At 36.4% G+C, this 26,998-nt stretch overlaps 1 protein-coding gene across 3 annotated transcripts in view; it reads left to right on the plus strand.

The window, feature by feature from the left end:
* AGPS (alkylglycerone phosphate synthase) overlaps positions 1 to 25,976 on the plus strand; it is a 59,366-nt gene extending 33,390 nt beyond the window's left edge. For 2 of the 3 annotated variants that reach the window (XM_051623015.1, XM_051623013.1), the window contains exons 12-20: positions 2,066 to 2,117; positions 4,365 to 4,441; positions 5,898 to 6,010; positions 7,943 to 8,012; positions 8,746 to 8,807; positions 10,833 to 10,922; positions 11,341 to 11,440; positions 13,144 to 13,201; positions 21,187 to 25,976. In XM_051623015.1, the coding sequence (XP_051478975.1) occupies positions 2,066 to 2,117; positions 4,365 to 4,441; positions 5,898 to 6,010; positions 7,943 to 8,012; positions 8,746 to 8,807; positions 10,833 to 10,922; positions 11,341 to 11,440; positions 13,144 to 13,201; positions 21,187 to 21,308 (744 nt within the window). In that variant the 3' untranslated portion in view covers positions 21,309 to 25,976. The remainder of the gene's footprint in view (positions 1 to 2,065; positions 2,118 to 4,364; positions 4,442 to 5,897; positions 6,011 to 7,942; positions 8,013 to 8,745; positions 8,808 to 10,832; positions 10,923 to 11,340; positions 11,441 to 13,143; positions 13,202 to 21,186) is intronic. The other variant, XM_051623014.1, reaches the window with a different exon arrangement.
* The last annotated feature ends 1,022 nt before the right edge of the window (positions 25,977 to 26,998 follow it).

A 26,998-nucleotide genomic window follows, 5' to 3' on the forward strand; every position in this document is an offset into this window, starting at 1 on the left:
AGGGACTTAACTGAAAAGTAAAATCACAAAAAAAAAGAAAACTAATTTTATCCTTGCTCAAACTTAAGATCTGTGGTCAGCTGGTTTCAGGTAGCAAAACTCAGACACGGGTTTCCAAATTCTGTTATGCTTTTCCTCATGGCTGTGCTTCCAGGCATATCTTACACTGGCTCTTACACTTGCTCTTGCTTCACGATTGTAGACAAACTTCTCTTTGCTCTGTGCAAACTCTGTCAAATCATTTCTGTGAATGGTGGAATTGGGGAATTAATTTCTGAAATGTTTTAATTAATGCCAAACTAAACAGCTTTACATTTTTTCCAGTGATTGGTCTAAATTAATGACTTAATGTTCAAAGCCAGATGTTCAAACTGGTATGTGAACGACATGTATATGCTAGTCAGCAGCACTTGCCAGTTCTTCTGTCATGTTTGTACTGCTAGTGTTCTTTCTGTTTAGGGTACCTAAGCAGACTGTTTGGAAATACTTAATCATATGGCTGATCAACATTTTAAGTCAATTAAGAATCTCATATCTTTCCCTGCTATGAGCTTAGTTAGAAAATGAAAATAAGATGTTGTTTAGCTACTTAGTGTTGCTCCATTTCTAAGCTTCTGTTGCCGCTGCTGTTTCACTGCTTACTTGAGCCTGAACTACTTACTCCTCTATTCACATCAATCTTGGTAGTAATTACAGTGATTGCTATCTGAAAAGCTGTTTCTTTTCTCTATTGGTCTACTTTAATGTAAGAATAATGAGCCTGCAGGTTGTGGGGGGGTTGATCTCATTTAAAACTTCTGTAGCTTTCTTTGGTCAACCTGCCAGGTTAGCTGTCTTAGTACTTCCTTATGTTCTTTCTTTCTATTGAGTGAGCAAATACATGTTAATGATAAGATGGAGGGTGAATATGTCAAACCAAGCGGTACAGGGTACTCCTCTATCCATGTCCATGTGATTAAATGAAGACTAACATAAAATTCAGGCTATGTCCTGGCCATCACAGATGACACCGAGTAGGCAAGTGGATGACCAGAAGCTTGTCTAATTGAACACAAGTATATTTACTGGTTTTCATATTTACAGCACAGAGCCTAGATTGGACCCAGATGTGGATTTTAATTGTGGTCTGATGGCAGAGCGTTAGTGTATTGGGTCTGGCTGGGGTGAAGTTAATTTTCTTCAAAGTAGCTGTGTGGTGTTATGCTTTGTACTTGAGACCAAAATGATGTTAACATACCAGTGTTTTAGCCTCTGCTGAGCAGTGCATATGCAGTGGCAAGGCTTTCTCCATTTCTTTCTCCCCTTTCATCAGCAAGTAGGTGGGGAGTGAACAAGAGCCTGGGAGGGAATGCAGTTAGGATAGCTGACTCAAACTGAGCAAAGAGATACTATGTACCATGATAACATCTTGGTCAGAAATAAACAGGAGTGCTCCAGGGGTTGCTATTCCTTTGGGACTGGCTGGATATTGGATGGCTGTTGGTATTTGGTTGCCCATCACTTCTTGATGGTTTTTTTTCCATTTTGCTTATTAAACTGTCTTTATCTCAGCCAATGAGTTTTCCCACTTTTGCCTTTCTGATTTTTCTCCTCTGTCCTACTCTGGGGGAGTGAGTGAGCAGCCATGTAGTGCTTAGCTGCCTGCCAGGGTTAACCCACAACAATTGGACTTTTCAATATAATACAACTTTGTATGTGTAGATTTGATTACACAGCAACATAAGTTTGATATTCTAATCAAGTACGAGATCCTTAGTGCATTATGGCAGTTTAGCCAAACACTCAATAATTAAAGGTCAAAGAGCTTTGGATACTTTCTGTGTTGGCTTGATGTTAAACTGAAAATCCTCAATGCAATGTATCTAGACATACATGACAGATGTTGCTTTTAAAATAAGCTTATGATCACCCCATTTCAATGATATCAATGGCCATAGGTGTCTGGTATCCACGTGTGCTTTCTCATATGCTGTTTTGAAATGAAAATTTGATTGTCATGAATTTCAGCAAAACTGTACATAATATTTTTGTTCTTCCCTCTCATTCCCCTGACTTTGCCCACAAGAGATGTGCTCCTGCATCAATTCGCCTAGTGGACAATGCACAGTTTCAGTTTGGTAAGTACATAGATCTTCTTGGACGAATATCTTTTTCCAGGGGTTTGTTTTTCAGTAGCTTAAGTGTGTTTTAGGCAGGAATTCTTTTGCTCAAAATTGGACAAAGAAGGCAATACTGTTCATACTCCAGATAGTGCACTTTCAGAAACAAAAGGCTGTCTTTGTCTCTGGGAAGACAGTATCAACTACAACAGTAAAGAGTCATGCTGTGCATATAAATACATAAGATTTTTGTGCCACCTTAGCATAGTCTACTGGAGATTTTGAAATTCTGGAGGCATTCCCTGTATTTTGCTGTAATGGAGCAGAGATGGCAGTTTTGCAATATAGTAATACAAACATTTTATTTTTAAGAGTCCTAATAAGTAGATGGGTATAGAGTGAACCCTACTTTGAAGGTAAGTAGGTCGATTCCTTTAAATTTTATGAGTACATCACAAGTGGTGTACAGATTCCTTAAAAGTAGCAGGTTTTTTGAAAATGTTCTGATGTGGCAATGATTGTTTCGGTGGGGGAGAGGCAATGAAATGCTTGTCCAGAGTGAGCTGTCTGTTTACAAAACAAACTCAAATAGTACAGGTCATAACTGTGCAAACCAGAAGTAAGCTGTAGGCTTTAAGTATCGAAAGCTAATGAAGCTCCTAGATTACTGAACAGACAGGTTTTGTGAAATTTTGACTAGTTCAAATACCTAAATAGAATAATGTCAGACATGCAGAGCAATCATTTTTGAGCACTTGGGGAAAGCTAACACTTGATGCTGCAGGAAATTTGCCAAAAGATGTGTTCTGGCTCTTGAGAAGAACTTGAAATTCCATTATCCAAAAGCTAATAGTTTACAGAACTTGCAGCTCTTCCTGAGACCATGCTGTTTTGATTGTACCCAGAAGATGGAAATGTGAAGTGTGACTGACCTTGAAAACCTCTTTTAATACCACTTGAACAAGTCAGAATTTCTGAAACTCCTGTTGGACAGAAGCCTTAATGATTAATCTGGACTTCAAATGGCATTAATATGATGGTGTTGCAGAAGCTGAACTTTTGTTTTTCAAACCAAGGAAATCGGGATCTGTAAGATCAGCAAGACTATCTGCTTGATTTGGTCACTCTTTTGTGTTATTTATCTCAGACATACACAACAGAAGGCAGATACATTTTTTTTTTCGAATTGGGAAGAAGTTTGACCAATTACAAGCTTTAAACCGAACACCAAATAAATTTTCTTCTGCTTCTTAGCTTTGATCTGAGGTTGCAGCTTATACAGTCACCTGCAGAAAATAGTTTTGGGTGTGTCTGTAGATGTTTCTTGTAATAATTATTAGATAGGCTTAAATCCAATAGTTTTTTAGATTGTGGCTTAAGTTATCATGTCCTTTTATTATCAAGTGCTTTTTTGAGTACTTCCTTAAGTGTGTTTGGAGGTGTACTCCTTGGAGTCTGTTTGTATCTGCAGGGAGAAGTCCCTCTTTATCAAAAAGGGAAGATCAATCAGTTCAAGTTCATGCTTTATTCAGAGGATATACTTTGTGAAGTATTTTAAATGGAAGTATCATGTAAATGGTGCATAACTTTTTTTATGAATTGGGCTCACAGCATGTAGACCAGATGCAAGACTGTTGAAGTGAAGCAGTAATGGGAGTTCATAAGTTGATTGTGACTAAAAACAATGGAACAAACAGTAAAAGACTTTCATCTCAATTAAACCCAGTCCTGAGGCAGAGATGTTAATTTAACAGACTCCAAGACACCATTTATATAACCTGGTACTTTTAGTTCCCCATATGTGGTTAAGGAAGCAGTTACTAGCTTTATGTAGGAAATTTTGCACAAGTGACATAACCGTTAAAGAAAAAATTGCTTAACTCCTAACTTGCACCATTTTTGGCTATTGGTTTCGGTGGTTTTGGCATAACTTCTTAAAGTCACTGATTTTGCTTAGTTTTGTAGTGTAAAAACTAATGAAGTGCTCATAAATTTTTCCATGTGCCATATACTTGTGAAGATATAAACTATGGCAGCCTTAATGAAGGTCAAATACTTGTGCACAGTTGTATGTATGGCTTTCAAAAATATTAATAAAAATTCTTCTTCTGAATTAGTAGAGGTGTCTCATTAATTATGATAATCAAAGTGCTTTAAGTGATTCTTGCAACTTTGAATACAAAGCATTTTTTTATTTCTCCATTGAAGTAGGAATTTTAAGAGTACTGTTTGCCTCAACACACCTTTTTCCACTTTTTGCCAAAGGTCATGCTCTTAAACCACAAGTTGCTTCCATTTTTACATCATTTTTGGATGGACTGAAAAAATTCTACATCACAAAGGTAACTTTTGGGCTTTAATACTGTTCGTAGCTTTGTATGCTATTCACAAAATCAAGACTTGTGATATACTGTCTCTAATGCACCTCAGTTTGAATGTAGAAGATTCTACCTTGTGGTATTGGTTAACTGGATATTTTCTAGTTGGTTTAATCCAAAATGAGATTATTTTGAGAGTTATTTCATGAGAGCTGTTCTTATTGGTTATATCCATAGGTGAGATTAATGTGCCTTGTCTAACGGAGTTGGTGACAGGACAAGACTATAACTGTTTATCAAGCTTGTAGACCACTGCTTATCAGTTAATACTGATGGAGAGAGGCTAACACTTAACTCTTTTCTTCTGCCCAGATTTTTGTGAAGGCATGCTCTAGCCTTGTTACAGTGAATTAGAATTTTGGGATAACCTCTTGATATTTATCTTGATTTGCCCATATAAATTATTTTTCTGTCTTTCTGGAATTCATCCCAGTGAATACCCTTTTTAATCCAGAATAATCTGGTGCTAAAATGATTTCAACTAGGTTTTTATATTAAATAATTTGTCTTGTTACTGTTTTTTTCTTTAAATTGGATAACTAGATGGCTCCTGCAAACATGGTTATTCAGTGCAGGAAACAGCATAATCCTGGATTTAGGTAGCTGTTATGAGGAAGTAAACATTACTTCTCAGACCAGTTATGAAAATATGACTTAGTACTAAAACAAAGCCATACAGTCTGACTGCATTACTATTAATAGCTTTTCATAGAATCATAGGGGTTGGAAGGGACCTCTGAAGATCAAGTCCAACCCCAATGGTGCAGCAGGAGCACCTAGGGCAGATCACACAGGAACACATCCAGACAGGTCTTGAAAGTCTCCAGAGTAGACTCCACAACCTTCCTCAGCAGCCTGTTCCAGTGCTCCATCACCCTCACAGTAAAGAAGTATTTCCTCACGTTGAGGTGGCTTTCACCCTGTTTCCACTGGGATATGTTTTCTGCCAGAAGTTGAGAAGTTATTTTACTTCCATAGTGCTTTTTCCAGCACAGAGATAATCAGTCTGACGTTGCCAATACAACTACTGTGAAAACAGTGATGCTTATGGTCATCATAAATAATATTCCTGCTTTCATACAGGAATAGTTAATAGAATATCAATGTCTCCCTCTTGGTCAGCATTAGACAAGCATTTAAGAACTATTTTTTAGCATAGGCTATGTCTATCCTGCCTTTTAACAGGAGGAAAAAGGTGACAGATATAATCTGTTATTTCAGTGCATTGGTGCATGTTTGTCTTCTCAAGGAAAAACTTAATTTTCTTGGGAGGAAACTTTTGAAAAATGTCTTTTTTCCTAATCTTTCCTCTTAGTTGCAACACTTTTTAACCAGACTGCATGCTGTATATTTGAAAAACTTGTTGCTTGTATTCTACCAAATAGGCTGTGACATAATACAAGCTTTTCTCTCTTTTCAGTTTAAAGGATTTGATCCCAACTTACTATGTGTAGCTACCTTGCTCTTTGAGGGTGACAGAGAAAAGGTTCTTCAGCATGAAAAGCAAGTCTATGATATTGCCACCAAGTTTGGGTATGCTTTTCAAGGAACTCTTTCATATGAAGCTGGAAGTTAACTCTCCAGGAAAGGAGTAGGATTACCATGTTTTTATAGTGATTACCATAGAGATGTGTTGTCAATATAATAGTTTGAAGTGGCAATAATCAATTAGCTACTGAATGTTCCCTTTGATAAATATGGCTTAATAGGTAACTTTACTGAAAAACTTCAGCTGTCTGCATTGCAGAAAAATAGGTATTTGACTAAATATAGAATTGATTTTATTAAAATGGAAACTAGCCTTTAATTGCTCATAAGCATGAAAGCTGCTTGTTTTGCAATAGTAGACTCTACAGAAGGGGACGATAAAATCAATAGGGTAATATTAAGTCTTTGCAGAATTGATGTGAGCATATGAATACAAGAATTTTGTTTAAAGATAAATCTGTGTTTAGTTAAAAGGTATGCAGTGAATTCCTGTCCCACAGACTGTTTTCTATTGTTACAAAGGAAAGGCAGGCTTAGTAATGATCAGGTAGTTTCTATTCTGCTTCGATTAAAACCATTAGAAGTGTGACTTATCAAGAATATACTTTTTCTTTTTAAAAACGTTGTTGCTAGTATTAGTCTCAGCAATTCAGACATCCATAAGTATTGTATTGTCCATTTTGAGACTATCCTTTCTGAAATTTGGGGTTTCACTGTGCTTTCACTGTACTTCTCAAAATAGCTTGGAAAAGTGGGGATTTCAAGTGAGCAGCTTGCTACCTTTCAGTGATAAGAATCACATTAGTCTTGATATTAAAGGGCACTTCACTTATTTTAATGTTGTACACAAGAAAAGACTTCAACCGTGAATCCTTTTTTATTTTGGCATTTCAAGATGGTGTATTGATAGCGGGGGGGGGGGGGTAGAACCTGGCTGTGACGTCTGTTAGAAGATGGAGCTGTCTGTGCTGCTCAGTTAAAGCTATTACTTAAGTGTTTAATAGTTTAGCCTGATCTAAAATGCTAAACCACTGAATGCTTTAGTAGTCTAAAATTCTTGTATCCTTCCTCAGGATGTCTGATATTTTCCCTGCACACTCACCTCTCAGATTTATAGGAGCTTCTAGGAAGGCTGATTATAGATACACAGCACTTTCTTGTTCTCAGAAACCAGTAGTTAAAACCAAAAACTTTCATAATGCTCTTAACTTCATAGATTAGCAAAAACCAGAATTCTTTTTTAGTGCTGTGTCTTTTTTTTAATCTGTTCACATCACTTATGCTTTTGGGAAGGTAAGTCACCAGTCTTGCTCTCACACAAGTGCAAAATCCAACACGCTTTGAATCACAGAATCATAGAATCATAGGGGTTGGAAGGGATCTCGAAAGATCATCTAGTCCAACCCCCCTGCCAGAGCAGGGTCAACTAGAGCACATCACACAGGAAGGCGTCCAGGCGGGTTTTGAATGTCTCCAGAGAAGGAGACTCCACAACCTCTCTGGGCAGCCTGTTCCAGTGCTCTGTCACTCTCACAGTAAAAAATTTTTTTCTGATATTCACCTTAAACCTCCTATGCTCCAATTTGTATCCATTGCTCCTTGTCCTATCACTGGTCATCACTGAAAATGTACTTGCACGTATTCCTGTTAATGAGCATCAAGGATATACTATGTCTAGTTTTGTTTCCCTTGCTCTTTTGTGATATTTGAATACTATTACTTAAGATTACATCAGATGTTTTGTTGTTGATCTTTCTTCAGATTATGGAATGAAAAGAGAAATATGATGAGTTAAAGGTCTGGTCTGAAGTAACTTCTTATTTCTAGTGAAGAAAAGACCCTCCTATTTGCAACTACTGTAACACAGCCTAGAGACAGCTAAACTTGCACATGTTTGATAATAAAAGTATTATTTTTAAAATGCTTTTTAGAAACCAGTGATTACTGGAAAGTTAATTAATTTCTTGTTAATTGCAGTGGCTTGGCAGCAGGAGAAGATAATGGACAGAGAGGATATATGCTGACATTTGTTATCGCTTACCTTCGGGTAGGTCACCTTTTGTCTGCTTACCAAAACTTATTTTAATTAATATAACAAACCAGATATCTTTTTGAAGATACTTTCTCTGAAGTCTGAGTGGAAGAGTACTTGAAGTACTTCTGTGCTCAACTCAGCTCTTACTCATCTTTTAACACCTGCTAATGGCTGTGGTTTGAGTCAGAATTCCAGAACAAATTGACCTTTAGTCTGAACTGCTGCAACTGTACTCAGGAATTTTAGTCTTACTGTTTAAGAATTTTTTTCAGAATAGTATTCAATTCTGAGTGCTAGAACTTAATTGGCTTCTATAGTCAGGGACAAATTGGTGAACTTCCCTTTGTTGCATGAAGCTGTATGTAAAATGGACAGTGTTCTATCTAGACAGGAATTACATTTCAAATAAATATTTCTACCACACGTTATGTTGGTTAGTACAATGGCACTCCTGGCTTGATGCTATAGTGGTACAAATATTTGATCAGTGTAGGCATACTGACAGTTGGACAAGTTGTTTCCCTATAGCCGTGATGTCAAAAGGTTTGTCATCTGTGTCTTCAAAGAGCTACCCTGTTTCCATAATTTAAATTAATGTTACTGGGACAGATGGGTATTTTTGCTAAATAGACTTTGTTCTTTTCATACAAAATAACTAAAGCTGCTCAGCTGTTAACTGTGTAGCACACACTGGAATCCCAGATGTTGATGCTGAATGTTACTGATAATTTCCTTTACTGCTTAGGACCTGGGCCTGGACTACTATGTAATAGGAGAATCATTTGAGACATCGGTCCCTTGGGATAGGTAAACTGTGATTATTCTTCAGAATTGCTTTATTTAATTCAAATTATTCCTAACTCATGCTTGCTTATGGGGAAACCTAATTTAATTTAGGCCTTAAGTGTACTGGAGGCTACCTGATGTACCTCAAGCCTTGCACCTCTGTGTTCTTGGTAAAGTTGCTATTAAATTACCTATCAGGATTTTGTAAATGCAATATAGGCAAGCATTCAGGAATATTTCTACTTAGGTTTGTTTACTGTAACAAGTTCAGGATTTGAAATTGACTGGTTTAGTATTCTGTGATAAGCAGGCACCTGTGGGATCAGCAGTATGTTTCAAACAGAAGTTTACAGTGAAGATCAATGAAAAAGTTTAGGTTTTTTTCTCCCTGGTGATACACGGAACTGAAAGAATGGGACAGATTTTTCCCAGGATAAATATTTTTCCTGAGCTTATTTTATGTTAGCAGTGGTTAAGAAACACTTGACCACAACAGTAGAATATGTAAAATAATTTGAGATGCTTCGGTACATTTGGTAAGCCAGAAACCTCTTATACAAGATCTACAGTGTTTTGAATCAAATAGAACAAGAGGGAATGGCTTCAAGCTGCAACAGGGTAGGTTTAGACTAGACATTAGGAATTTTTTTTTCACAGAAAGAGTGGTTAGACACTGGGATAGGCTGCCCAGGGAGGTGGTTGAGTCACCATCCCTGGATGTGTTTAAGGGTCATTTGGATGTGGTGTTGGTGGGTATGGTTAGGGGAGAACTTTGTTGAGTAGGGATGATGGTTGGACTCGGTGATCCCAAGGGTCTCTTCCAACCCGAATAGTTCTATAATTCTAAATATTTACAGTATTTAATACAAAGCAGAAAGTGTGCAAAGCATGATGACTTAAGCTAGCAGGCCTGTATTCTTGCTATTGAATGTAGTGGCAGGTTAAGTTCCAGCCTCAGCTTTGAAGATTGGCATGGTATCTTTAATGTGTGGCAGAAAATTGAGGAAAATTATAAGCAAAATAGCACTTTATTTTATTTTTGCTTTACAGATCTTGAAGTATGCTAACTACTTAGTCATTTAGTGAGAGAGAGAAAGCCTCTCCCTCATTTCAGGAGACAATGACTTCAAGAATTTAAGAAAGTATTTGAAATTGTCCTCACCAAAACAAACGCTTTCAATAACTTTTTCTACTTTGACTCACAGAACTGTGTAATTTTCCATAAATCAATCAGGTTTTTTGTTCCTGACTGAATAAAATTTTTAGCTTTACTTGCTACATTTCTTTTGTATATTACTTCTGTCAATCTGCAAGGTAGTATTAAATTTGTGCAATATGTCTTAATCTGAATTGTATAGTACAACTGCAGACCTTTGTGGGAGAGCATGTAATTAAAGAAACAGTTATTTGAAATAGTTATTTCTTTCAATTGTTTTAGTGCTTTGGATGCACCTGAGTCTGTCCTGGAAGGAAAAGAATAATAAAAAAAAACACCTTATGACAAGCTTTAATAGTTTGTTGCCATGCTATAACTGTAATGTTTCAAGCTGGCAAACTAATGCACAGCTGGAGTGTTTTCAGTTTTGGCCTTGCAACATACCAAAGGTATATTAGCAGAGCATGGGAAGCCATAGAGTGCTCCAGCTTTCTACTGAAAGCTACACTTGTCAACTACTTTGCTAAAAAATGCAAGGCTGCTTTGCTGAGAAAGTAAGTAAAGACTTACAGAAGTGGCTAACTTCCATTTTCTGTTGAACACTTCAATCCTAGTCCTTATGGAAAAGAGCTCTCATTACATAAACTGCCTGAGAATAGATTTATTATTCAGGAGAAGTACAGAAGAAGCAATGCTAGTGAAGTCTATGAAAACCATTGTTTTATTCTTAGAACAAAATCTAAGCTACTTAAAACTGGTACTAGAAGGCAATCTTCTTTTTGATTAGATTATACTTTTTAAAAACGATTACTGAAGCTGAATTTGTGTTTTGGGTATTTGTGTAAGATCATATACTTAAACTTTATATTTTAATTTGTTTTCCATTACAGAGTTTTGGACCTTTGTAGGAATGTAAAGGAAAGGATAGTAAGAGAATGTAAAGAAAAGGGTGTTCAGTTTGCTCCACTTTCCTCCTGCAGGTAAGCTATGTAACAAATAATATTTTTTCTGGAATGTTTGATTAGTAGGAGAGCTATGGAATGTGCTAGCTAGTAAGTGAATTGCATCTATTAATGATACTACAAACACTACTAATCCTGACTTTCCTCTTTAACCTGCAAGTGTGTTACATGTAAGAGTGAGTAATTCAAGGGATTAGTAGCACTTGGTTAGTCTTGAGCTTACTCTTCCAAATATGCACAAAAGTCAAGTGTTACTTAAAAGCTTCAACTCTCAGTCACAGCATTGAGTCAGTCATGAAGCATGAGCAAAAAGGATACAAAACTTTTTAGAAATATGCTACCCTTTTAATTAAGAACCTTATGAATTCTGTTAAGGTCAAGTAATGGGTAGCTTAATACCATAAAGCTTTGTTTGTAATGCAGTTTTCTTCAACAGGGTGACACAGACTTATGATGCAGGTGCATGTGTCTACTTCTACTTTGCCTTTAACTACAGAGGAATTAGTGATCCTGTTCATGTCTATGAACAAATTGAGGTAAGAGCATTACTTAATTGGGAGGGGGAGAAGCTGATGTCCTGTAATAGTATATATTGAAGTCATTAGCCAAGCTAACTGAATTTTGCAGGAAAGAGCTCAAAAGTCAGTTCATAAAGCTTTGATCATTAGTAGCTAGAGGAACAGGTGTGCACCAGGAAGGAAGGTGACTGTTGTAGACCTCAGTAAAGGAACACTTATGACTACAGGGCAATAAAGCTTGAACTGGATTTTGGTTTTTGGATGACAAACTCTCAGCCACAAAATGCAAATCTATGGGAAACAAGACTTCCTTAGTTCCATTATTTACAAAGCTGTTTCACATAATGCTTAATTTGTCTTTAAAATACATGGTAAAACTATCAAGATGATACTTTATTAATAGTGCTGCTTGTAGGGAATGATGTATGTAACAGTCTCTCTAATGCTATTTCAGAAAATGAACTGCCCTGTTTATTTCTCTTTTGGCCTAGATAAGTGCTGGTTTAAATCTGCTGTGTTAGACCATTTGTAAGCTGCTTTGACATTTGCCAAAAGCTTGAGAATAACTGTCCTTTAATACTTTGGTAATACCTTATACTTGTTAAGGGAAACACCTTTTTGAGAGAAACTATTATCCTTGTTATCTTGACATAGAAGGACTTAGACATAAAAGGACCAGGGACAAACTGCTCTTCACCCTACCTTTTCATATGCTAAACCTTCAGCCCTAGAAAATTGCTAATAGACTGGTGAAGAAATAGCTTGTATTTATAACTAGGATATCATTTTTTCCATGCTTATTATTTAGAAATTGCTTCTGTGCTTGACAAGTGGATTTGAAGTTTTATCTACAAGTTGAGGCTTCCATGCTGTTGGAGTGCTTTTAAAATGAAATTAATTAGATATTACTGTTTGTTGGAATTAGCAGTGTGATCACCTGGATGCATGTGTTCCATTGTAGGTGACTAAATTTAACCTTACAAAGTGAGTTTGCCAGCCAAGTATATGAACTCTGTGGCAGATTGAAAAAATCTCTAACTGAATAGGTATGGTTATATACATTATTCCTAAAAAAAATACACTTAAAAAAAAATTTGTACTCGCACTTAGGAAAGCTTTCTTTGTTACAGCCTTCTAAGCTGTCTTCATAATCAGAGCCAGATGGGAAAGAAGATTCCAGAGTTTGAAAGTGTTCAAATATTTCTTAATTAAAATCTAATATTTTCTGCCACAAACATCACCTGTGAAAGAATTGTCACTTGTGAAGTACCTCAGTTCCTTGACTAGAATATTGGAGATCTGAGTCTAAACTCTGGTCTGGATAAGGATCTTGAATCACTCTGGGGAGTCTGTTTTCAAACTTCTTTATTGAAAATTCCTTTTCAATAGGCACTTAACCATCCTCCAGAAGAGCATCCCAGCTGCTAGAGTATTTTAGTTTTGGAAAGAGGGAAGTGATACTGAATATTCTGTTCTGAAATAATAGATTTATTGTAAGAGATGCCATTTTAAGTGTCTTGGCTTTGATAATGTTTATTTGGATGATCTCCACCTATATTTATCTGCAGACTTGAATGAAATATTTACCTGTATTGTGTATCCTTAATTACTTCTGAAATTTCTCATATGCCTGTGTAGATGAGTGTGATGGCAAGCATTTAATTAAGAACAAAGATCCTGTGCATTTGCTGTTGAATAAATACCTTATCTTTCCAATTTAGAGGGCTGCTAGAGAAGAAATTCTTGCCAATGGAGGAAGTCTGTCACATCACCATGGAGGTAATGCTCTCAGTCTAATATTAACCTCTTTGATAATGCTGAATGTTTATGCTTTGAAAATGCTAAATATTCATGACTATATAAGAGTTTGTAATAGAACTTCAAAAAATCTTTAACAGGCACTGACTGAAATTATGAGGCAGGGGTTTGGGAGCATTCTTGCTTTAAACTACCTGTTTGCCAGACTTTCAGGCAAAGCATCCCTAGACCAGCTTTGCTTGACATCAAGTCACACAACGTGGTGTACTTATGAGCACCAGCCTCAAACCGTTGATATGAAGTCTACCAGCTATCTGAGAACTTGAAAATGTAATTGATCAGTTTGTTCTACTGAACCTTGTGCAGAGGTATAATCTGCTAGAAAACCTTAAATGAGTTTCACAGCTTTGAGGCAGCTTAATGTCTCATGTGGCTAAGTGATAGCTGTTAGCCCAAATTCCAGAGCACTCAGTGAAAGTAGCTGCATAAAAGAGCTAGTGACTTTAAACTGGGCTGTGTTGCAATCTACCTTTTGTTGTATAATTGATGTTATGTAAGAATTGATATTACTGGCTTGCTGTCTGTTAGCTTCTGGTTATTCAGTTTTTTCTCTTGGAGTTTGGGAGTTACTTGTCTGAGTTATTAGCCTCTTTGCAATTTATTTGTGCTTTAATACTAAGTTTAAGAGTCAATGTCATGTGTAAGTGATACTTCATATACATGATGCTTTACATATGCTTTTTCCACATTCAGATAGTGTATAGGACACATGCAATCAAATTCAGCTGCTATAAACTCTGATGTCAGGAAGACTTGTTGTGAAGACAGTTTGATTTCTGTAGTTAGCTTCTTTAAACTTAACACACTTCTTCTCTTTACTTTCTTGGGGTGTTATCTGGCCACAGAAATAAGAGCAAAGAGGAAGAAGTCTAATGGATTAAAACTAAATTAATTTTTTTAATTCCAAGAAAGCTCAGTGAAGGGAAAACTGAAGGGCAGAAACTGTACTTTAAAACATGGTGACTTCCTAGACTTCAAACTTAGCTAGGGCCGTTTTCAGACACCTAAGCTTTGATGGAAACAAAAGTAGCCTCTGCTTTAGCAATACCAGGGTATGAAAGATGTGCAGGTGATGATAATGTGAGTGAAAACAGGTTTATTTTTTTGTTTAATATACTTTGCCCTCTGATTAAATCTTTAATGTTGTGGTATAGTGGACAGATCTATTCTTGCGCATGGGATGGGGAATTACCCCCTTGATGTACTGCTGTGCTCTCCCCTGCTGTGACAGCTGTGTTTTACTGTGACTAGCATTCCATCCATTAACTCGCATGCAGCTGGAGCTTGTCACATGTTTGGGTGTATTTGGCCTCAATATATGAAGCCTTGCTTACAGCAAATATTGAACAAGAAAAAATAAATTGTTATGCAGCATTTTCAAACCCTTGCACGCTTGAACTTTCTGGCTCCAAAGATACAGTAAACTTGGTTTCTGTTAGACTACTTAGGTTTCTGTTAGACTACTTACGTTTCTGTTAGACTACTTAGGTTTCTGTTGTATGCATGACTGCCTCTTATACTGAGAAATATTTTCTGCTTTGAGTGTTTTTATGTGACAGTTCATTGTGTATGGTAATCAAGTTTCATTTTTTCCAGTGGTTAGTAGATGTGCAGCTGAGAATTGGCTTAATAGTATGAGTTATATTTACTGACCTTCAGGCCTTGTCACTCTTAGCACTGCTAAGACTGGTCTATTGTTTGGGTAGAAGAAAATACTGGTACAAGTTCTTTTAATACTTGTCTTGTAATTGTGATTAATAACAGTTGTTTTTGCTATCTGGAAACAGGCTGGTTTGTCTGCCTACAATCACACTGTGATAAATGGAGCTATTTTAAATCTGGTTTTGTATATCAAAGAAAACAGATGTAGTCTGGGACTTAAGGCTATAGGAAATACAGAGCCTGCTCAAGTCAATCCTCATACACTTCTTGGGTGAAGAAGTGGTCGCATGTGACAGTTTGAGATGTGTAAAGCTCTAAATTACATCCTGGGAAGTACTGACTGCAGGTAGACACATAGCTGGGATCTACAGTGAGAACTGAAATAATGATAATTTTAATTTTATTAAGAGTAACTTCAGAAAGACTTCATTTTGGATTCTATTTTAATCTCAGTATCCCTTCTCCCTCCCTTCAGGCTAATGAAAAAAATTGCAACTTTTAGGAAATATTCACTAAAGGTAGTAATATTGTAAGAAGATCCCCCCCTCCAATTACTTTTGAGATTTAAAACTTAAGTAGCATGACTTTATTTGTTGATTGAATACATTAATGATCACACCTTGCAATATGTAAGAACAGTGACATTTCAACAAGGAAACTGCAGAAGTGTATCTGTACCAGCTTTGTACAGCAAACATCTCATGAACACAGAGCTGTAACAAAGCCATACACATCTGTGTAATGGATTTATCCTTTCAGTGTAACAATTACTTGTTTTGGGGTAGAATATTTAGAATATTTTTGTTTTATAAATGGATATCATTTCTATGATACTACAACTAAAATGAATTTGTCCTTTATCCAAGCTGCCTTTTCTTTTATCCAAATCTTTCTCACGTTTGGCTTTGAAATACTTAAATCTAATTGGTAAGAATCAGGAACTGTTTTCCTTCTTTAATGTTAGTATTTAACTCTTGATAGTGTTGCTGGGTTATGTAGTAAACTTACATTTAGGAAGAATCTGAGGCCTGTGATGCTCTAAAAATACACCCAAAATACACAGCTGATCAGATATGCACTTATGCTGGGGGAATTCAGCCATTTTTCAGTACATCAGAAACTTACCATTATAGAGGAGGTTATCAAATATTTTTATGAACTTGGCAGTCTTGTCTGTATATACTAGGTCTGTTTCTCACTAGGTTTGTTGTGAGCAAACGGCAAAAAAGCTTCTTAGTGGTTTTAAAGCAGTTTTTAATGTGTGACTTTTAAGTGGTTTCATATGTTGCCTTTGTACCCTTTAAGTAATGCTATGACATAATTTGTGACATAGTAAAAGTTTTTGGAAGGTATTCAGGAATTAAATATCCTGATTGTCTTCACTTCCTACATGAAATTTTACAGTCTTGATTATAGCTTTCACCTTGGCTTCACTGTGTCCTACGCTTAGGGATAGTGCACATTTTCAAACACAGCTTTCATCCTTCTTTTCTGGCGAGTATTTTTAGGCTTGAGAGTTGTGTAAGCAAGAGTTCCTAGAGTCACAGTTAGCCTCTAGAAACTTAACATTTAAAAAACTGCATTAGGAATGACAATTTCATGTACATACAAGTTTCTTACGCCCATGTAAAACTAAGTAACAGTGTAAAAATTCATGATAGATTGTTTTACTTCCAGGGAATGTTCTAAGTAAAACTGGTTACTTAAGGAAACAATTATCGGATTGTGGGTTTGAGGAAAATACTTCCTTTTAACCACTTGTAGAACTAATTTTCTTCCACTTTCTAGATATATTGACTAGAATAAAGGTTAACATAGCCCAGGCTCCACAGGCTTAGGTACAGTATCAATTTCCTGGCAATTTTATTTAGAACAGTTAAAAACCCAAACAAAAAAATCTAAACACAGAACAAAAAAAAACCAAACCCCACACCTTGTTTGGATTCAGTTGCATGTTTGTCATTGCAATTCATTGCAACTCTTAGCTGTTATTAAGAGGCTGTGGTTTAAAATATACACTGCAGTAATTAACCTACACAAACTACAAAATCTGGAATGATAACATTCCCTTGTGGGGAGAGGTGAACATGTTCTTTTCTCGTTTACACAGGAAAGTAACCTTTTAAGCTAAGCACTGGAGGCTGATCATAGTTTTGAATGAGGACTTTAAACTTCGATTGTTGTCAGATACTGGGTAATTTTAGGAGAAATTATGTAACAATACAGTTGTATTTTCCTCCTTCATCTGTTGAAAGTCTTAATAGAATAGTTATCTTTAGTGTATTCTCCACCAAATAAATGCAAAGGACTTTGATTCATCAACACAGAACTTGAAAGTACTTGACTTGTTTAGGTATCAAGTGAAAATGTGTCAGATGTTATAGTGATAGTGTTAATTATGTAGTAGACTTCAGGTACACTGGTGCAATGTACTCCAGTTTTACCATAGTTATTAGATTATCACCCTGACTTCTCAGTATTGCAGAGTTGTCTCTGTAAGACTAATAACCCACTAAGCCATTTCTAAGAGTGGAGAGATGTTTTCCCTAGAGACAACCAGCTTCAGGAAGAGGATGCAACAACTGAAAGAGCCCTGTCCTTCTTATGACCAGTTACTGCTTCCCCTTTAGCAGAGCTGTTGTTTTGCAATAACTGCCCATTTAAGTAGAGAGGGCTGGAGCAGAGGAAGTCTAGGGCCGTATGCAGTGCCACTAGAGCCTGTGTCCACTGGGACCACATGCTACTATAAACTTGTTCTGCACGGGTGTAGAGTTACCCTTGGGATCCATCAACCACACTAAAACTTCCCTTACAATACTGTTTCGTGTGTGCCCAAGTACTTCATATTCAAAAAATGAGAAGGCCAATCTCTACCTGCTGTTTCCTAGCTCCATCCTTAGCATCCAGATTTTTTGAAAATCCGTCTGGATAGCTGCAAAGATGAGTAAGCATAGCCTTAACGAGCCTGGAGAGCTGTACTCTGATTTTACCAACTTTGTGCCATGCACTTCTGTTTGAAAAACTGTGCATGTGGGAAACAGTTACCACTTCTGGCAGAGGATGCCATGTCAGTACATGGTTGCTTGGTTGTCTTTTTGAAGGGTGGATTTTGCAGGAGCAGTGTAGAGTGTAGTTGTGCTTCACCGAAGTGTATTTTATTCCCTAACAGATTAAAAGGGCACTGGAGGCATGAACAGCTTTTCTAATGAAGCCAGCTAAGGGCTGAACCAACATGTATCAGAACTGGGAAAAAGTTACTTATCTAGCCCAAATGGTTTTCTTTCACACATGGGCTAGAATGATGATAAAACTTGAAAATAATGGGGAAAAAAAAAATTGATATTGGATAGGTTTTTTGCTACAGAACAAGCTTCTTGGCTTTCTGGTCTGAAGTACTTTGAGTGAAGTTGACTCTGTCATGCTAGCATGTTTGTACTCCATATAATAGGCTGGGCTTCAGATGGAAGACTTCTGGCTTCCTGGCAGTGACTGTTTTAAGGCATTTGACTGCTCATCACACCTTGGGAACAGGGCACTTGCCACTTGTAAAACTAGAAAAGTAATCCTGTTATACTTCATCTTGCATAAGTAAATGCAATGTTAAGTGTCTTCAGAGGAAGAAAATGCAAGAAGAAAGGGCTGTATTCTGTTGAGTTTGAGTGATGAGGATTGTGTGTATAGCTGAGTCTCTACTAAACTGTCACCGTTTGACTCAGGTCCGACAACAATGCTTAATCCTGGCTCAAACCAGGACATAAACAAATTTATTAAGCTTAACAAGTGACTTGTAAAGCTACTGCAAGTTGATTGTATCACATTATGCTGATTTGCGAATCTTATTAATACTGTTGTGATGTATCATATAATAATCTGGTGAATTTGATCCTGTTTTTTAATTGAGAAAAGTATACTGGACTGAGACCCCATAAATGATAATTATTTGAATGACATTTGTTTCTGTGCACTGTCTCACATTAGTTCTATGCAGGTGCCCTCATCTAGGCCTAAAACTAAAAGGTCTGCTTTCCCTAGGCTAGAAACAGAAGCTGTTTGTGTTTTTTTCCTGTTCCGTGTTAAGATCAGGCCTAACTGAGACCTTTTGAGGAAGTTAAGGATGCCTTGACACCAAAGCTGTACTTTGGCTAGCCTTAGGGTGGAGTTAAGTAACTTTGCCACTTGGAATTATTACATTAATGTTAACATATTTTACTATTTTTTTTTCTTCCTCCTATTCCCTTCTCATTCTTGTAGCTATGGGGATTGTCCTATGGAGAAGGAACAGAATACTTATAGGGCAGCACTAAGCTGAATACAAACATTGCTTTAAGTGGTGCTCCCATCTGCACCGTATCTTTCCTTCACTTAATCTCTTTTCCATGTAGTCAGATGGACCAGGTTAGAATTCTAAGTGCAAGATTGCTTCAGTGCTTTTTCACTCTGAGTTGAAAACTTGAGTAGCTGAAAAATCCGTGACATGAACAGTAGGAGCAGGGGTTCAACCTACTGTTATCAAGGGGTTAAAATCTTTTCACTGAACATGTTTGTGAAAGACTGCTGGTAACTGTAGTACAGCTTTTTTCTTTCCAGTTCACTAATCAAATGTATGTTAGATTTATTATTGCAAAAGTATAAACCATAGAAAATTTGACAAGATAGATGTGTAAATTATCAGTTTGACAGAACTAATGATGCACTCCAAGCACCTTCTGTTTTCCAGCACTTGGTGAGCGACTTCATTAAATATGCAATGACTGGTGCTGCTCAGACAGTAGTTCAGTTCCTTGTGGAATTGCGTTATTACTGGAGGTGTAAAAGAGGCAGGCATGCTAGCTGTTGGGCACCCTGCTGTGATTCTAATGTGCTCCATCTTGTTGGAGCAGTTGTTTGCAGTCTTTTCAGGACAATTACATCCATAACCACAGGACACATTCAGTGAAACTATATTACAGATAACAGTTGAGAATGGTAATGACTGTTCTTCAGCTGCTTGTGCAAGAGCTAGTGTGAGTGACGTGAGGTGCTGGTCAAGCAACATCCGTGATGCTTCTTTCTTTTTTTGTAGTAGTAGTAGTAGTAGTAGTATTTAAGTATCCCCAGGTTAAACTCAACTACATCAACTTGCTCAGATAGTCAAATTCTAGTGATGGTATATTCACAGATGGAGGTTTTTTCGCATTGAGCTGAGCTGCAAAATACTGTTCCTACCATGTGACAAATTATTTTGTCATTTAGTTACTGCCTTTGCTCTCTATGTGCATGCTGCTAATAGTTGTTTTCTAGCAAACAGTAAATTTCATTCTTCCTCACATTTGCTTTTTCAGTTGGCATTGTGACTAGCTCATATTCCTTAAGGTATAAACAAATATACTCTGTTCTCTAGAGGTGTTCCTGTAATTTATTATTCTGATGACAGTTTGATGGTTACCCTGAGAACAGAGCACAAAAGATGGCTTGAATTTAGCTTCAGATACTCTTAAAGCAGCTGTCTCTCAAACCTTTACTATATCCCATCACACTGACAAATGGATTGTGTTTCAAACTGACAAGTTAAATATTATAGTGTGTTTAATGAAAAAGTTTGAATGATCTGTTAAATCAGAGTTGATGACTTGGTTAATTAGTATGTGAACCCTCAGCCATTTATCAGGACTATTGTGAGATGTCTGTGAAATGAGTTCATAAATGGCTAGTGTTTCAGCTTTGCTTTGTATTTGGTATATGTTGTGAATATCCATTTTTACATGGGAAACTAATCTCTTATATAATGGTATGAGCAATTATCAGCCCTTATAAAAGTTTTTTAATTAAATGAGGTATTTTTTTTATTTAAAACTAAGCTTAAAGATTTTTCCTTAGGAAACAATTTTTTTATTGTTTAAACCAATACTTTTTTTAAGTTTGATTATTAAGTTGTATTTTCACTGTAAAGTGATCAGGAGGTGTGGGGTTCTGCTTTTTAGTAAGCTCCTCTTCAGTTTCCTACTGAGATTGATTTTGGCTTTTTAAAATTTACTAACAATTCCCTATTTTAACAGCCTAAGCTTCATCTGAATTTCATCGTTTCTGAAGAAAGTAGCCAGTGTGGAACACAGTCTTCCTCTGGGAGTACGCTGAGCTTAATGAGCTTGATAGTCTGGTGGGCTCAATAAATCAAATAAAGCAAAACATTTCTCATTTTTGAATAAAAGCATTCATCACACAGTGTTTATTCATTCATGGTCAGAAGATTGATTTGCTCCTAGAATCCTGCCATGTATTGAAACACTTTGTTTTTGTTTTTCCAGTAGGCAAGTTGCGGAAGCGCTGGATGAAGGAGAGCATCTCTGATGTTGGCCTGGGAATGCTGAAATCTGTTAAAGAATATGTGGACCCCAATAACATCTTTGGAAACAAAAATCTTTTATAAAGCCCTGCACAACATGATCTACTAAAACTTCTTTGAAATTACTGTTGAAGTTCCTCCACTTTCACTGTATTGATATCCCAGTAATCAAATATAACATAGACTAAACTTTAAAAACTAGCAACTTACTTTGATTTTTGCCACCCTTTTCCCCCTCCTTCCAATAAAGTGTAAACATTGCTGTTAAAGTTTATGGATTTTTACTGATAATGCTCTTAAACTCTTAACCCACTGGGCACAAAGTGTGTTACAAACTAGGAAATGCAAGTTTGGGTTACCAGGTTTGGTTTGGCAACACAGCTGACAGTATTTTTCAGTGCTGGATATTGCCAGATGTTTCTTACTAAAGCATCCCCTGCAAGGACTGACAACAGTGTTTTCTGCAGAAGCAGCTGCTCAATCCAGCCTCTTGATAAAGGAAAGCTGCTAGGAGACAGATGAGAGAACACCAAGGAGTACTTCACTGTGCTGAAGGATTAAGTATGTAACAAGCTTGTAACCAGTGAATACTTAAAAGTACAAATGTAAGCTTTGATAAAAAGAGACAATGTAAGTCAAACTAATTCTAAAAACTCCCTAGTTTCCCGGTGTAGTACTGTTGGAAAATCTTACACAATTGCACTGTTCTGAGTTGTATTTGCATTGCTGGGATAGTCTTAAATTAACAGTAGGTGAGTCACTAAGTTTTTGTACAATGGACATTTCTCACTGTATGTTTAAAACAGGTTTGTAACAAAACTTTGCCTTCATCTGTACTTCAGTCTTACTGTGTATGGGTTTTGCTCCTGTTTTGTTTGTTTTGCAGATATGCAAAATCTTTTTCAGTACAAAAAATGTTTCGGCTATTCAAATGAAACTGCCCAGCACTGTCTTTTGAAACAGTCTCAACAGTTTAATAAAACACTTATGTGGACAACATACTGTCATCCTGAAAGTGAGATTTCCCATTTTAGTTTTGTACAGTTTCCTATGGCCTTTATGACTCATTTATTTACTTTACTAGTAGCCACAATTTTAATTGTCCATTTAAGAAAATGAGATTTTCTTGATGAATATAATATGAGGGTAAGCATTTTTACATTGGAACTTGAATCTTAATCAGTAAAACAAACAAAGTATTTGTCAATACTCATGATCCATTTTTATGGTGGGTTCTTTTCTTAAAGCAAGTAATCCAACTTTTTGATAACTAATGTATATGATTATATAGGATAGAAAAAATAGCATCATTTGAGAACATGGTCTCTCTAGCCAACTGCTTCACAGCTCTGTAGTGTCAGTTTGAACACCTTTTGTATTGGTAGTGTCCTTAATGAGGCGAAAAAGGAAAATTGCATTTTTGTTTATAAACAATTTTAGAATACTGTCTAATCAGCTCTTGCTTCTGGTAATATATAAAAAAAGTGTTTAAAATGCTTGAAAAACACTGTACCAGACAACTTGTTTGAAGATTAATTTCAGTTCAGTAATGAAGATTATCAGAAAACATGAACATGCACAACCACTTCAAAATGCATGCTGTCAAAGTACTTAAAATATTTTATGGTCTGCAGGTCATAAAACAGAATATTAATGTGATATTTTCAGGGCAGCTAGATTTATTTCAAATGGTCTTTGTTTCACAACATTTCAACATAAAGATCTACTCTTTAGTATTGTTGTTTTGGCCCCCAGAGTTCATATTTCAGCAGCAACCAAAACAATAGGTGTAGTCTGCTTTAGGAAAGTGACTCTTCACACTGTGGTTAAGTGTTCCTTAATACACAATGGTGTCTTGGCAGAGTGAATTTGTGTGTGTTTTTTTCAGAGGACTTTCCTGTCTCGCATGCTGCATGATGGTGACTACATGGCCACAGCTGGCATCTTGCTGATGACTTGTATCACTCTGAAAGGGAGATCTTTCTAGAAGCAGGAAAATATGAAGGGTGTTTATGTGCCTCTGTGAAAGGGTATGTCTAAATACGATGAATCAGTTTGGAAGGGAAGTGTATGAAGCCTTTTTGCAGAATGATAACATGAACAGTGCTAAAAGATGTAGTCATAGCTCAGTAATACTGGTCTCATGACTTTTTATTTCAAGTACTACATAGCTTTACAACATCCTTCCTAGTCTTAATTTTCTGACTGTCATTTCCATATTCCTTTTTCGTATTGAAATCACACAGCCAAAAATTCCTTAAGCTCTGTTTCCAACTTTAGCCACTAGCTTCTGAAATGCTTTAAAATACAGTAGATTTTTACTGTGTGTCAGTTGTCTTATGGGAAGGTGAAATAACAGTCTGTGAGTTCCAAAGTAATGTCACTGGGGTAGCTTTGAGGTAAAGATTAGTTCTAAATGTAATGGATATTTTTTTCTAATAGCCACCCTATTGCTGTATTCCTAAATATTTTTCTGTCATATAAACTGGTCAGGGCTTAGTGGAAATCCAGTTTAAATGCATGTATTACTGACTTTAATTTAACATTTATATTCCTAATAAAAATAGAGAAGTTCAGGAAAACTAGATACATACAGATCATTACCCTTTAAAAAATCTTCCTTTGTCTAACATGAAGTCTTCCACCACAGTACTCTTTACTTTCTTTCTAAAGACTTCACTTCCTCTATTCTGCAGCCTGTTTAGAGATGGAGTTTGATCCATGCTGATCAGAAGCATATCTGGGCATAACACATTACTTTTTCATTTGCTTGACTATATGTAGCTTACAAGCAGTTTTAATTCAGCTTGTCACAACTTCCAATTACACAGCTTCTGCCCTCTTTGAAGGAGGAAAGGTGGTGAGTGAATAGGGCTTGACTGTGAAATGTATTCCCATGAGAGAAAAATAAATAAAATTTTGAGCAGAAGAAAGTCTATTCGAAACTGATCCAGGGTATAAATCTTACAGTCAAAGAAAAACATTTCTTCATGTCTACTGACTTGACTAACAGTATATTGGTTGAGTTAAAGATGTCATCTTTGCCTTACAGCTGTGAAGATGCCAGGCCAAATAGTTATTCTGTAGCAATGTTAATTAACTGAAAACCATTTTCAAAGGCAAGGATACATAAGAACTAAAATCCAGAAAACACAAATTGCTTCTCAATCTTGGAAATATACATTTATCAAGGTTGTAATTTAACTTTCTGCAAATAAAGCCAGTGTTTGTCATTTTAGTGTGAGATTAACTGTAAAACTTCAGTTGTAATGTTAAGAGATTATAGAAACTTATATTATTAATAAAAAGAAAATGGGCCTAAACAATTGTGGTTTTGTGTTGAAACTAAACAAGTATTTACATTCTACTCACTTACCCTCTTTGGTTCATTGTAATTTGGCAGTAATAAACTATTAGGAAGGCTTTGGCACTTTCAGAGAGAAATGAGATGAAATTTTTTAATGTATGCTAATAAAAGCTGTGCTTTTTTTCCATGTATAGCCAAATGGGGAAATACCAGTGAAGGAAGGGCAAAGCAAAACAAGACCTGAATACCAGCCTGCTCAGTTCAGAAACTACCTCCTGAGTAAATCAGTTTGAGCCTCAAAAGGACCATGTTCAACTGCTCTTGGAAGGTTCTCACAATATAATACAGGAGCATACCTTGTCTTAACTTAACCTGCCTGTATTTTAAAGATCTGTTGCATTAAACTATTGCAACAGGTATGTAGCTTCCTGCTGTTGCACGTATGTCTCATTTAAAACTTCCTTCTTACAGGTCCTGGAATCTGCTTGAAAGTTCTGTGTGCAAGAATGCACTGGATGTGAGCAGAAGTACTCTCCATTAACTGCATTATTGTAATAAATATAAACCATTTAAGCTAAAATGGCTGAAATTACATCTTGCTTGAAAGAGCTTATGTTGTCTTATGTTGATGCAGTTCTGTCAATGAGTATTAAAAAGCTGCACGAGTCTTAGTATGCAGAGGACAGAAGAATTAATGACATGGTTTAATTTGTTGAACTTAAAATTTTTCAGGATTAGCCAAATTTGCTTGTTCACAAAAAGGAGAAAAAACTACCTGACAGTCGAGCATTTTTCTGTTTCCCTTCTATCAACAGCATTAAATGCAGTATTTTTACTTAGATCTAGATAGTCTTAATTTGAAGGAGATACTACATTATGATATATTTGTCTCATGATAACAACCAGATCCCTTCAGTGTTCCCTTTGTTAACAATAAGTAAGTTTTATAAGAAGTTAGACCTGAACTCGCAGCTGTGTAAATACCATAGGCTCATAGTTTATGGTTTTGTAGTCCTGATACTCTGAATTCTACATTACCTGTAACATAAATTGGTGTCTTTCCCTAGGCCCTCTGTGGAGAGCAGAATTGGCAGGTCATTGCTTTGTTCATGTTCAGCTTTATGGTCTGCTGTGGTGCTCAGGAGCAGAGGTGGTCAAAGATATTTTTCAAAAATACCATGTGGTTTTTTTTAAATACTAGTGCTGTCATTGTGAAATTGTAAGTTGAGTTTCAAAACTATGTGGGATATAATACTTTATATCTTATTGTTACTTGCAGTGTTTATCAATACAGGTTGCAATAATAGGTACCTCTACTGAAATGCTGTGAGATGTTTCATTTATGAATTTGGTTTTGCACTGTGGAAAAACAAAGCTTTTGGGCTTTTTATGGGAAATTTTATGAATGTTTCATTTTGATTCAGAATAAAGATAAATTTGTTTCAGTCGGCTGTTCAGAAACTCCCCTATAACATTCATTTTTGAGAAGCATTTAGCCTATTTCTACCTTCATGGTAGTAAGCAGTAGTTCCCAAGTATGGGGACATGACATCTTATAAATTTATTGATTGCAGAGCTATAAAGTATCATAGCTGCTGTCTAAAGGGTAAAAAGGAACTGTTGATCACAGCAATGGAGTTGTAGGTATACAAAAAGATTATGTGACTGTAATGATGTAAAGTTTAAGCTGATGCTCCTAGAACTTAAGATCAAATTGGAAAATGCGTGAAAGAAGTTTTTGTTTAAAAATCACATTTTAAAATTAAACTAAGTTTTCTAATTATGAAGAATGTAAAATGATTGTCACAATTTTGCATTCAGTATCATGTGACTTGTCCTTGCATGGCTGGCTTCCCAACATGTTTCCACAAAGTAAAATACTAGGTGGATGGTCTCAGGATAAGGCCTTGATAAAGCTATTCCTGTTTCAGGCTGCTGCAGGGGCTTGGCTCTCTTTCCATGCTTAGCATAGCCACTGTGAGCTTGTGGATGTCTGTCACAGCTATTACACCAGTCAGAACTATCTCAGCATCATAATCTTCAAAGCTGTTTGAAGACAATGAATGGCATTAATGTCATGTACTCAAGTTCAGCAAATTCTGAAAATAGAAAAGGGCAATTTGATAAGTTAAATTATTAATAAATTGGTTATTGATAGTGGCACTGATAAATGCAGTCTTGACTTTGCACAAGCCTGAGGATATGGGAGTAATGAGCAGGTCCAAACACAGCCTCTGACCTTTTTTCCTTCTCCCATCCCATGGCAGCAGCCAGCAGAATTTCCTGTCTCACTCTGTTCCTGCTGCTGCGGAGCAGGAAATCCTGGCTGCCCAGAGGCGAGGGTTAAAAGCCCTTCTGAAACATGAAGTGACAGACATGCAAATACATAACAGCTGGGTAAATACATGAAGAGATGAGGCCATAAAAGCTGGTCATTAAGGAAAGTAAATCTGGCTAATGTTAGAAA

The sequence above is a fragment of the Apus apus genome, chromosome 6 (genome assembly GCF_020740795.1).
Source record: "Apus apus isolate bApuApu2 chromosome 6, bApuApu2.pri.cur, whole genome shotgun sequence".
Taxonomy (NCBI): domain Eukaryota; kingdom Metazoa; phylum Chordata; class Aves; order Apodiformes; family Apodidae; genus Apus; species Apus apus.